The 11,889-nt window shown below is 40.7% G+C and overlaps 1 protein-coding gene across 2 annotated transcripts in view; it reads left to right on the forward strand.

The window, feature by feature from the left end:
- Nucleotides 1-10,494, forward strand: part of DENND5A (DENN domain containing 5A) — a 63,399-nt gene extending 52,905 nt beyond the window's left edge. For both annotated transcript variants that reach the window (XM_056492876.1, XM_056492877.1), the window contains 7 exons: nucleotides 845-990; nucleotides 1,523-1,641; nucleotides 2,802-2,983; nucleotides 3,790-3,872; nucleotides 5,076-5,199; nucleotides 6,010-6,178; nucleotides 6,391-10,494. In XM_056492876.1, the coding sequence (XP_056348851.1) occupies nucleotides 845-990; nucleotides 1,523-1,641; nucleotides 2,802-2,983; nucleotides 3,790-3,872; nucleotides 5,076-5,199; nucleotides 6,010-6,178; nucleotides 6,391-6,574 (1,007 nt within the window). In that variant the 3' untranslated portion in view covers nucleotides 6,575-10,494. The remainder of the gene's footprint in view (nucleotides 1-844; nucleotides 991-1,522; nucleotides 1,642-2,801; nucleotides 2,984-3,789; nucleotides 3,873-5,075; nucleotides 5,200-6,009; nucleotides 6,179-6,390) is intronic.
- Nucleotides 10,495-11,889: the final 1,395 nt, after the last annotated feature.

Below are 11,889 nucleotides of genomic sequence, written 5' to 3' on the forward strand. Positions count from 1 at the left end.
CTGAAAAGCCCTGACTGTCATCTGCTTATGCACTATGAGAGAAGGGCAGAAAGCCAAGAAGCACAGTGACCATTCAGGGAGTTGGATTTTATTGTAAAAGGTTGGATATCAGAGGGATGTGCAGGAGATGCTGAGTGGTGGAAGAGCATATACCCCTAGAGTGAGAGGAGAGACTGCAGCTCAGGTGATACTGCATGGAATTACAGATAAACCAGGGGACCAGAAAGCATTTGAGCATATGTATGGTGCTGTTTAGAAGGGGAAAAATTGCTCATTCTTTTAAGAAATTGGTAAGTCCTAAAGTTAGCATAACTAAGAGTGGTACAGAGAAATTTGGAGCATTGTGCTGTATTTTTACTGGATTTGTTCAGCCATGGTAGTGAGTGCTGCCATGCCTGTGAAGAAAGACTGCAATTAGTACCTGAGTTGTGCAGTGTGCTGAGCTACAGTGCAGTGCTGGGTGCAGGAATATCATGTCTTTACTTCCCTGACACTAATCTGGGGATAAGTAACCATCTTTGTGCCATGTTGTGAGGTTGGTAAATAAAAAGGGATTACACTCATAAGAAGGTATTATTCCATCCAAATTTCTGTCTTCACTTGACACTGTTCTGCTTTCAACTCTGCTTCTTAGTGGCTGCTGTGTATGTATACACTTCCCCATTGTCAGTCAGTGCTTAGTGTGCAAATGTCAGCTTGATTAAATAGGATCTCTGATGTTCTTTTAGCATTTCATGGTACTGCAGTGCTGTTTTATGACTTGTCTTTTGCCCCTCTCTTGACTAAAGAGGTTACATAATTACCTTTTTTCCTTTTTGAAGTGTTCTTTCTTTTGTGTTTGCAGTGATCCCATACCATATATTGATTGTTCCCAGCAAGAAACTGGGTGGCTCAATGTTCACAGCCAATCCTTGGATCTGTATTTCGGGAGAACTGGGTGAAACAGGAGTCCTGCAGATTCCCAGGAATATATTGGAGATGACTTTTGAGGTTTGTGTTACTTGATACAAAACCCAATTTGCATGTTCTGTTTGTTCAGTTTTAAATTTTCCCCTTGCTGTACCACTTTGCCATACATTTCCTGTCTTGGTGGTTAGTCACAGATAGTTTGTGCCTGTGCATAGCACATTTAACATTTAATAACATGCAGGACAAAATGAGTGACAGTTCCTTAGTGCAAGGGATAGACAAGACTGTCTTTATGTTACAACTGTGGGAGGTGTCATATCCTCTTCTATTGGGAAACAAAGAAGTGATTCTGCTCTGGGTTTTGCATGTGTGTTGTGTGCATTGGGTAAAATTGAATTGAAAAATCCAGTTCAGCTGATGTGCTCTGTGTAGATCAAAATAGTGTTTAACAAAACAAGCAAACAAAACCAAGTAAAGCAGCCTACCACTAAAAAGCCCAGAATCAGGAACCACATTTCTGAGTTTCTGTCTGAGCATGTTCCCTAATGGTTTACTCTCCCAACATGCTGTTTTCTTTCAGTTTCCTCTGACAAACTCTTTGTTTAATTTGCAGTGCCAGAACCTGGGAAAACTGACCACAGTGCAAATAGGACATGATAATTCAGGGCTGTATGCCAAGTGGCTTGTGGAATATGTTATGGTCAGAAATGAAATAACAGGGCATACTTACAAGTAAGTATCATCCTGACATTTCATGTGGGGTAAGTAGAATTTCTGCAGGGAGCTGGCACAGTAGGGCTTGTTTGATTAGAAAGGTCTGATCTGCTGGGACTCTGTGTCTACAGTTGCCTCAACCTGAAGGCACAAAAACATAGTCTGGCTCCTGGCATTAAACAAATTGTGATTCTTATGAATTCAAACAGGGTTTGCAGTTTGCAGATGTTCATGTCTCCTATCAGGCTGTTGGTGGAGAGGATGAGTTGACTGTTGTGCAGCTTAGAAATAATCTGCCTTGAGCCCAAGGAAGAAACAGCGAGTCAGAGCTTGCTGCTTACCAAATATAGGTGGTATTTTATATTAGAACTGGGTACTCCAGGTGTTATGGAGACACCTTTGGACACAAGCTGGAACACAAGGCCTTATGAGTGTTAGAAACCTGTGTTTACATGGGGAAAGTAAAGGAAGGAAATTTACAGTGAGAAATAAATTTATTTGTGTTAGATTCAGCATTGTTTGTGCCCTGTCCTTTGTTTAGAGAAACTGTCAGGCTCATGTTGATGTCAAATTGGTGGGTAAGTCCACTCAGCTCTCCATGCCAGTTCATTTGTAATTAAATGAAGAGGAAAGATTCTATTTTTGGATGCTGTTCAGTTTTCCAATTAGGCTGATTAAACTGCCATCAACATTGGTTCAGAGAAAGTGATAATGAGCAAATGAGCATCTGTGCTTTCTAGTGTCTGATTTAATACCCCAATTCAGTAGAAGTACTGGTGTTCTGGCATTTAAGCATGTGTTTGGGCCCTGGGGTTGTTTTGCTGCTGGTCTGCTACATAGCATATTCAGTGTATTTCTTCCCCTTATGGGGTATAGTAGGATTTCCCCTTTTACCCATTTTTCCTCAAATCATATGCTACATATGGGACTCAAGCAAAATCTTTGCTTTGTGGCTGGATCACCTACTGCAACACTCAGCACAAACTTGGAACTGGAAAGCTGTTTCACTTTTGCTGGCAAAAGCCAAAGCCAAGACTTTGTTATTTGTTCCTGGATGAATGAAGTCTTTCTAATAACTCTGCTAGCAGGATTTGGGCTTTAGGCAACTGCAGTTGAAAGTCTTTGGCATGGAATTGAATCTGGATTGATCCATGTATTTATCTCCTTGATGTTCTTAGGTTTCCCTGTGGCAGGTGGCTTGGGAAGGGAATGGATGATGGCAGCTTGGAGAGGATCCTGGTGGGAGAGTTGCTGACCTCCCACACCGAGGCTGACGAGCGGCAGTGCCGAACCCCTCCCCTGCAGCAGTCTCCCAGCATGATCAGGAGATTTGTCACTATCTCACCTAACAATAAGCCAAGTGAGTGCTGGGGGTTGTCTTGTCTTGTCCTGCTCTGCATCTTCACCTGAGGGCTTGCAAACACAACTGGAGTTTGGAGAGGACCTGTGAAACTCAGCCCAGTGTCGTGCTTGAGCTCTAGCCGACTTCCAAATTACAGTCCTGGGCATCCTGTTCTGTCTGCTTAAGTTTTGAAATCTGAAAGGATGGCAGATGTGTCTGTGCTCCTGGTCCAGTGGTGTTTTTTGTATTGTCCTTCACCTGTGGAATGAGTACTGTGGAGGAAGGTGGAAATTTGCTGCCTTTTCTCTGTCTGTCCTTCATGGATGAAGAATCTTGCTAGTGGTTTCTATTCACGGACTTCTCTTTGTTTGCTGTTGAGATCAGTGTTCTGTGGTTGTCTTATTCCTGATAAATCAGGTGGTTACTTTGTTCCCAGCTTTACTTGCAGCTGAACTACCTGAACTACCACAGGCAGTATTTCCAGGGTGCCCAGATTTGTTACTCCTAAGCAAAGCACAGGCCATTTTCTTAGCTTTGGGTCCTGGTCTGAAAATTCACATAATATATAAAAACCTTTTCCACTGTTGGTGTTTTGAAACACCAGAGTATTAACTTCACTATAAAACCAAACCATCTGCATTCCAGCCTCCTCAACTACAAATAAAAGTAGAGTTGGCTTTCCATTGCCCACAGCCCAGCACTGTTTTCCTAACAGAATGGGTTCTATTGGTTCATGTTCCTCTCCTGTGCTTTGTGCTGTGCCATAACCCTCACACAGGTACAATTTCTGAAGCTGTAACTGGATATATTTTTGTGTTTTGCAGAGTTAAATACTGGACAGATACAAGAAGCTATTGGTGAAGCTGTTAATGGTATTGTCAAGCATTTCCACAAGCCAGAGAAGGAGGTAAGGGGTTTGTTGTCTGTTTAATGGCACTCCTGTCCTAGAACCCTGGTTAGTAAACATGAGAGAATATATAGCAGGAGTAACTAAACTGAGTGAACAGCCATGTGCTTGAGAATTCCTGAAGTGAAGCAAAAATAAGACATTGAGACTGCAGCACAGAGATAGTACAGCCTCAAATACCTCTGTTTTGCTGCTAACTGGAGCATTCTGCTAAATGTGAACACTGGTATTGGAAATTTTATTATTAGTCAAATTCTGCCAAGGATTTCACCCATAGACTGTAAGAACACTGCCTCCTGTTTAGTTTGTTCTGAATTAACTGACATTTTACATGTGCATTGAGTTCTAAGTAGATTTCTAGTGTCTGTTTTGCATTATCTTTGCTACTTGAAAAAAAAAAGGAAAGAAAAAAAGACCAGTCTGAAAACTCCCACATTCCTCAAGCAAGTAAAGCAGAAGTGTTCTTAAAGACTCTTTTGCATTATACATGTAATCATCTGACACAGCAGTGATTTTCTGAAACAAACCTAGGTATCATGCCCCTGTCTAGCCCTTGTGAGCCAGGGAGGTGTAGAGCAGTGCTGGCTCTGTATCCATGGCTCTTGACAGTCAGGAGTTTTTTACAGATGGGTCCTTTCACTCCTATAGCACCTCTCTTCTAAATTCCCTATGGCATGAGTGACTGTGCTGATTTTGCTGTCTAGGACAGATTCATATCCAGTGTAATTCTAGTCAATGACCACATTGATAATAATCTCAAGTGTTCATGCACTGGTTTTGCAAAATAGAGTTTACCATCATGTACTGAAGAAGGACTTCATTTTTTATTGACCATTAAATGTTTTTGTTGATAAACATATGCACCTGCTACACTGGATCTGTGATCTCTATTACTTAAAAAAGAGGAAAATATTTGTCTAATTTTCTGTAGGGATCATTATTATTGGTAAAAAACCTGCTCGTTGTCTTGACCTGTTTTAGACTTTGTTTGTTGATGATGACAAGGCCCTGACAATGCTTTCCTCAGCCTCATTCTCAGAGAAGTCAATCCACTTTTGAATGCTCAGGACTTGTGAGAAGGGCCATCCTGTCTGGGGTCACTGTTTGACAGCAGGCATGTGTTTATTTAAAAACTTAGTGGGACAGTTGTGTCCCAGAGCTCCCAGGTGAGGTGATGAGTGTGTTTTTTCTGTGTGCTGGCAGAGAGGCAGCCTGACCCTGCTGCTGTGTGGAGAAAGTGGGCTTGTTTCAGCTCTCGAGCAAGTGTTCCAGCACGGGTTTAAATCACCAAGACTCTTCAAGAACGTCTTCATTTGGGATTTTTTAGGTAAGTGGGAGGATGCCATCCCAGAGCCTCTTTGTATCTTTGAAATACATCCAGCTGTGTTCCTTGTCACTGCTGTTGTGTCTCAGCTGGTGTGAAGAGCAGACTTCTTGGAGGCATCTCAGCAGCTGAATTGCCTTGAGAGCTCCTGCCTGCTTGTCCTGCCAGGAGAGCCTCTGTCTGCTGCCAAAGCTGATTCTGTACTTAATGCAGTAACTGGGCTTTGTCCTTCTAGCAGTAATAGTGTAAAACAAACTTTCTTACTGAGGAGGAAGTACATAAACAGGGTGGTAAATAGACCTAGGGTAACTTTGTTCTTAACTGAGCACAGTGAAAGCAAGAAATCACACTTGTAAGAGGTTGTCTTTCAGAGCACAACAGGTGGATCTAGGGCTGTTGGTATGTACTAGACATTGTAATAAAGGAGTTATAAGCATGCATTTTTCTGACAGTGGTCTATATCCCTTGCCACAAAGCTAAATAATCAACTGAGTTAACAAACACGTTTTAAAAAATGAATTAGTTTTAATAATGTTTCTGGTTTTTGAGTAGGTACTTTAACATCTCTCTTCCCCTTATATAATCGTTTTACTGCACTCAGATTCAGTAGATAGGTGAACCTCTTCAGAGGGTAGGAAGTGGAATCCCAGTTTTATACAGGGGGAGCACAGAACTGAATCAAACAGAAAAAAACAGTGCCTGGAAGTAATGGTTGAGGAAATTCATGGATGAGTTTTGATGCTAAGCTTTTCAGTTTTAATTCTCTCCTTAATGCACTAATGAAACCTCATTATCTCCCACCATTCTTTTAAGAAAAAGCACAAACTTACTATGAGACCCTTGAGCAGAACGAGATGGTCCCAGAAGAGAACTGGCAGACAAGGGCCAGGAATTTCTGTCGCTTTATCACTGCTATCAACAACACCCCTAGAAACATTGGGAAGGATGGCAAGTTTCAGATGCTGGTGTGTCTTGGAGCCAGGTATAAACTTCTTTATTGTTGTTGTTGTTATTGATATTTTAATGCAATGAAGATGATGTTGCACATGAGACAGTTACTCCCCATTCCCTGTCTCATTAGTGGAGAACACGGTAGGTCTGCTTAAAACCAAAGAACAAAAATCATGTCTGTGCAGATGTGAAATTAACTTGGCTTTATTTTTATTCCCAAACTGCCCACTGGCACCTTGTCAGAGACCACCTTTTGCACCACTGGATTGCCCTGCTGGCAGACTGCCCCATTACAGCCCAGATGTATGAGGACATAGCCCTGATTAAGGATCACACGCTGGTGAATTCTTTGATTCGGGTGCTGCAGACCTTGCAGGAGTTCAACATCACCCTGGAGGCATCTCTTGTCAAAGGAATCGACATCTGACCTCCTGTCCCACAGGAAAAACTGTCTTTACAAACACAAAAAAAGCAACAAGGAGTGAAACTCGTTAGTATGCAAAAGTTCTGTCTTGCCAGTACATTGTATCGTGAACTTGTTCATGGCCCAAAAATGCAACTTTGACTTTTCTTGAAGGAAACTCCAGAAATAGTACAGGCAAATGGATAGAAGCTGTAAACTCAATGTAAAAAAGAGGATTTTGGTATAAATCTATTTTAGAGTTTATTTGCTGATTTGCTTTTTACACACTTTCATGTGAAAGAGATAGAGATGAGTATTGTGCAGCTTATTTTAAAGCTGCAGTATTTCCTTGCCATAGAAAATGTGCAGTGAGCCTTTCAGCATTCTGTGAACTTGCCTTCAGATATGCTGTATGTCATAGACCCCAGTGTATACACTCCATTTCTGCTGAGAAGGTCATTCTATAGTTTTTAAACTAATATTTTATATATTAACATTATTACCAATGTTTGATTTTTAAGGTGTTGGGTCATGTTCTGCTGCAAGGGAACTACAGATCTGATCTGTGCTTTTTTTAATAGCTCCAAAGCACTGATATGTCAACAATTATTTTTTTCCTTTATTTTTGTTGTCAGTATTATTTTTAGTGAAATCCAGGAGACTGAACCGTGAAATGTCCAGAGAGCAAAGTAATATTTTTCATATTGGTACGTAATTGCACAGAAGAAGAAATTAAGGCTGTTTTTTAACTGATGTTTTTTATTTATTTAACCTATCATTGTGTTTTGTAAGTTTGTCTTTAAAAAAAAAATCTTCTATTATACAACTGGCTATATTATGTTGCAATTCAGAATTTACAGTGTAGCCCACTTAAATGAAAAACCTGGAATAATTATTCATAACAAAAGAACATTTCCACTGAAAGCAGCCTTTTGAAGCTTGGTATATGGTTGCTGCTGGTAATTCTCTTAACTCCTAATAAAGAGGAACACAAGTTCCCCAGATGCCAGAGGACTAAATAAAGATCTTTATGCCCCATCTGAAATAATAACAGTATACCTTACTAACAACCATAAGGATAATTAATGTTTCTGAAAAGACAGTGGTATTAAGGTTTTTTCTTTTCCTTTTGAGTGCATTTGTCTTGGATCCTGTTGTCACAGTCTGCTTCATTTGGGATACTTTTGTTTTTAGCAACAAAAGTTTAGTCCATTTCTACTATGAAACACAAACATTTTGAAAGCTTAATTTATTGGAGATCTGGAACTTGGCAAATGCCTAAAGGCATCTCTGTTCATTTGAATCCTCTGATAAAAATCTCTTTGAAATGAGTATGTGACTTAAGAACAGGCTGGTTTATCAGCATCACAAATTACTGCACAGAAGTTCAGGGCTGTGTATTTAAGAGGTCTCCACTGTATAAACTTCTCTCAGTATTGTCTCTCTTTGGAGAAGCAGAGTCCAAGGTTTTTGGTTCATACAATGTTGTAGCACTTTTACTTTACCTACAGCTTAGTCACATCTTGTGATAGTTTTATTTCCATAATTTATGAATATAGAACATGTATTAAATTTTTGACTATTTTTACGTTTGTCCTATTTATTTCATTATTAAACTGAGAAGTTCCTTTGTCACTACTTATCAGAGCAAGATTCTTCTTTGATTTCACAGTAGCATTAGGGAGATGTGAAGGCAATGTCTGAGCCACTCCTCACATGGGGTGGGTGTGAATTCTGTCACAGTTTACAGGAGTATTCCTGTGCAGGTTTGGTTTTGCTGGTTTTCTTTTTGTTTTTTGTTCCAGCTCTGGAAGAGCAAAAATAAAAAAACAAACAGTTGTACTGCATTCTAAGAATTTCATGTATTCAACTTAATATGTTGGGATAGTCTTTTTACACCTGCCCTAAAATGTTTATGCATTAATAATAGCAAAAAAAATTGTTTTGTTTTGGGTTTTTTTGTTTGTTTTCTTTTGTTGTTGCTGTTTTTATTTCAGCTTATCTTGAAAATGACTTTACTAAGCCTGTATATTTCACAGGGAATATTAAGTAAGAAAGGAAGGTTCCTTATTTTGACCTTAACAGATGAGTTGATATCCTGTTAAAACTGTATATCTCATAGTATTAAGGATGGATTAATTTTATCTTGCATGAGGTAATTACCCTGAACTAAGGTTCTTTTTTTATCTTTTTTTTTTTTCTTCCTTACACGAATTTACCTAGAGAGGCATGATACCATTGGCTTAGTGGCTGTTTTGGTGTGGATTGTTTTTCCCTCACTGGGGCAGTTTGGGATACCTGGGATGGGCAGAGGCTGGGATTTGATGATGGCCAGGGCTGGCTCCTTGGCTGGCTCATGGGGATGATGCTGTCCATCAGTGAGAAACCCTGAGTGCTGGCTGTCCAGTGCAAAAGGAAGACACAGAGATCATCAGCATCTCCTAGGTTACTCTGTTCTCACAGGAAAAACCAGTTTGAGACAGACTTTCCTCCTCTTCCTCTCACAGGGGCACTGTGTTTAATCCTGTTAGTGTTCAAAGCCCTTTCTGCCATGGACTTCCAGTCTGGAGGGATTTACTCTGCTGATGGAGCAGTAGAAGGTTCTGAGATGCAGCAGAAAATAAAGCTGGTTTTGTTAGCTCCAGGGGCAGCCAAGGAAGAGCAAGATATCAAATACAGCCTGTGGCAGGATTTTGGGAAGAGGTTTGGCTGGCATGTGTAAGAACAGCCCAGTCTGTAGGAGCAGCCACAAGCCCAATTCACCACCCACTTCTCTCCTGGCTGTTCCTAGCACCAGTCCCACAGGAGAAGCTTAGGATCCAGCATTTGCTCTTGCCATGCCATTCTGCTGAACTTTATAGGTGTAGTCAGCACCTTTTTATCCAGAGCTTTGTAAAACCCTTCTCCCTTTGTTCAGAGTAAAGCAGTTTTGACTTTTTTCCTGTTACTTTTCCAAACTAAGGGGGTGGGTTTGGTAGGTACAGATAGTGTGGCTGTGCTGTTCTGTTGTTCAGAGGGGATTTTTTGGTAACAGTTAATGAGAAAAGATAATCTTTATAACATCACATATTGGTTCTGGAGAGAGAAGTGCAGTGATTAAAAAATAAACAGTTCATAATGCAGTACATACATAGTGCTAAACTGGCCAAACATGTTTACAGGCTCATACCTGATTTGAGGGGAAAAAATAGGCCATCACCTATCAATTATTTAGGCTTCTTTGGTTAATGCTACAGTGATACTTTATACAAAAACAAAATGCAAATTAATAAAGACTCGGTTTAAATGTGATTAAATACTATGATGATAAGTTTATACAAAAGGAAAAAGGAAAAAAAAAAAAAAAAAACCTTTACCTGCCATAAACTTTAACCACCTGATATTCTGTAGCTGAAAACATATTCGTGAACTGGAGACTATTCTACAACTTTTTCCATTACAAAGAGTATTTTTCAAACTGTTCAAATGGAACTTACTAGCTGAATGGTCCATACTTTTTATGTGTTTTAAATTCATGAATATGTTAAGATTTCTGCAGTGAAACTATTCAGAGTTAACTTTTTCTGTATATTGTCAAATGAATTTTGTCCGTAGTGAAGAGACTATAGGATACTTGAAAATACTTGAAGAAATTGTACACGTACTTCACATCTTTGTAGCTCTTTATTTTATACTAGAGATTGGCTGTTAAACTAAGATAAAGCATCAATACCTTATAAACTATATATTTTACTACATGGGGAAATCACTGGCTTGTTTTTTTAAGGGCCGTGTTGAGGTTTACATTATAATGACAAAACCAGGTACTGTTTTCCTTTTTTTATTTTTCCTGTAACATTTCAATCCATTGGACATTAAATGTGAATTGGATATACAAAGCAGTTTTACAGGTGTAGCTCATTTGCTGAATTGCAATAAAATTTGTCTTCTATCAGAAAAAAAAATAGCATTAATGTGCTATTTTCAAAAAGCCTGTTCTAATTTGGCTGATCATCTGCTCGTTGCCTGGCTGCAGGTCTGTGGGATATTTTACTGGTTTTGGGAGACCTTTGTTGTACAGTTTTGTGTCTGTTCTGTTCCCTCCCAGCTCCAAGGTGGCCTTTCCCCAGGCCATCCTTGTCACTCAGAGTGCCACCAGGGGAAGAGGTGCCTGCTCAGGATCAGGGAATGGGGAGAAGGGGAAGGCAAAGGGACCAGTGCAGACCTTGGAAGGAATCTGTGAGCACACACACACATGTGCTGCTGTTCCCTCTGCTTCAAGCTGTGTGAAGCTGGTCATCACTGAATATCCTACACCACCAGGGAAGACAGAAGGGAAGGAGTTGGATCAGTTGGGGGAATCTCTGTTGCTTCAGCTCTCACACCCCCCTGGTTGGTGGTGGAGGCTTTTTTTTAGTGTCAGTGTCCCTCTCTGGGGAACCACGTGGGTCTTCCTGAGCTGAGGTGATCCTGCACTGCCAACAGCTGGTGGTGTCACCCTGTGGCTCCCTGGGCACATGCCAGAGAGTGAACTCTGTCCTGTGTCAGCTTTGGGGGTCAGTCATGGCTTGGTGCCTGCTGTGGGTGTGCTGAGCCTGTGAGAGACACCAGACCTCCTCAGGAGCTGGGCTTGGCTCCCATCTCTGCTCCTGGCTTTGGATGGACCTGCTGCTCCTGATTCCCCTGCAGGGCACTGGGATGGATGTGGGCCAGCCCTGGGTGGAGCTGAGGTAAGTGCAGCTTCAGAAGCACATTCACCCCATCACAGGGGCTCAGGTTTTTCAGATTTCCTCGAAGGAGCACAGAGAGCAGGGCCTTGGTGGGCAGCATGTTGTGCAGCTGCTGGGTGCACAGCAGGGACTGTTCAGACTGCTCCAGTCTGTTTGTTGTAGCCATGACTTGGGAAGTTCTCACAAGGAAATACAAATGTCTACAAGTTATTTCACATGATAAAATGTCTCGTTTTTTCCCCCCTATTCAGTCAGAAATGTGTGTGTGTTACCAGGCCATACTGTATTCAGTTCTGCAATAAACAGGAGCTGTTCTTTGTTTCAGTGACAGTGGCATGTTAAGATGCAGATCCTACAACATTTAAAATGCCACTGGTGGATCTGATGTTTGTTTTGGGAAAGTTTTTCTACAAGTGGTATAAAAAGACTTGGACAAGGTATGTAAATTACATGAGAGGATTTTTAATGCCCCTTGTGATCAGAGAATCCACAAATTTCCTCTGTGCCAGATGAGTCCTGCTGATTATTGAAGATGTGTTATTTTTACACAGAATTCAACAACCTATTTGGTAGCTTGGAAGACCCTGGGACACTAAGATGGGAAGTGCAAAAATTTGAGTGATATATTTA

This window comes from Oenanthe melanoleuca, chromosome 5 (genome assembly GCF_029582105.1).
Source record: "Oenanthe melanoleuca isolate GR-GAL-2019-014 chromosome 5, OMel1.0, whole genome shotgun sequence".
NCBI classification, from domain to species: domain Eukaryota; kingdom Metazoa; phylum Chordata; class Aves; order Passeriformes; family Muscicapidae; genus Oenanthe; species Oenanthe melanoleuca.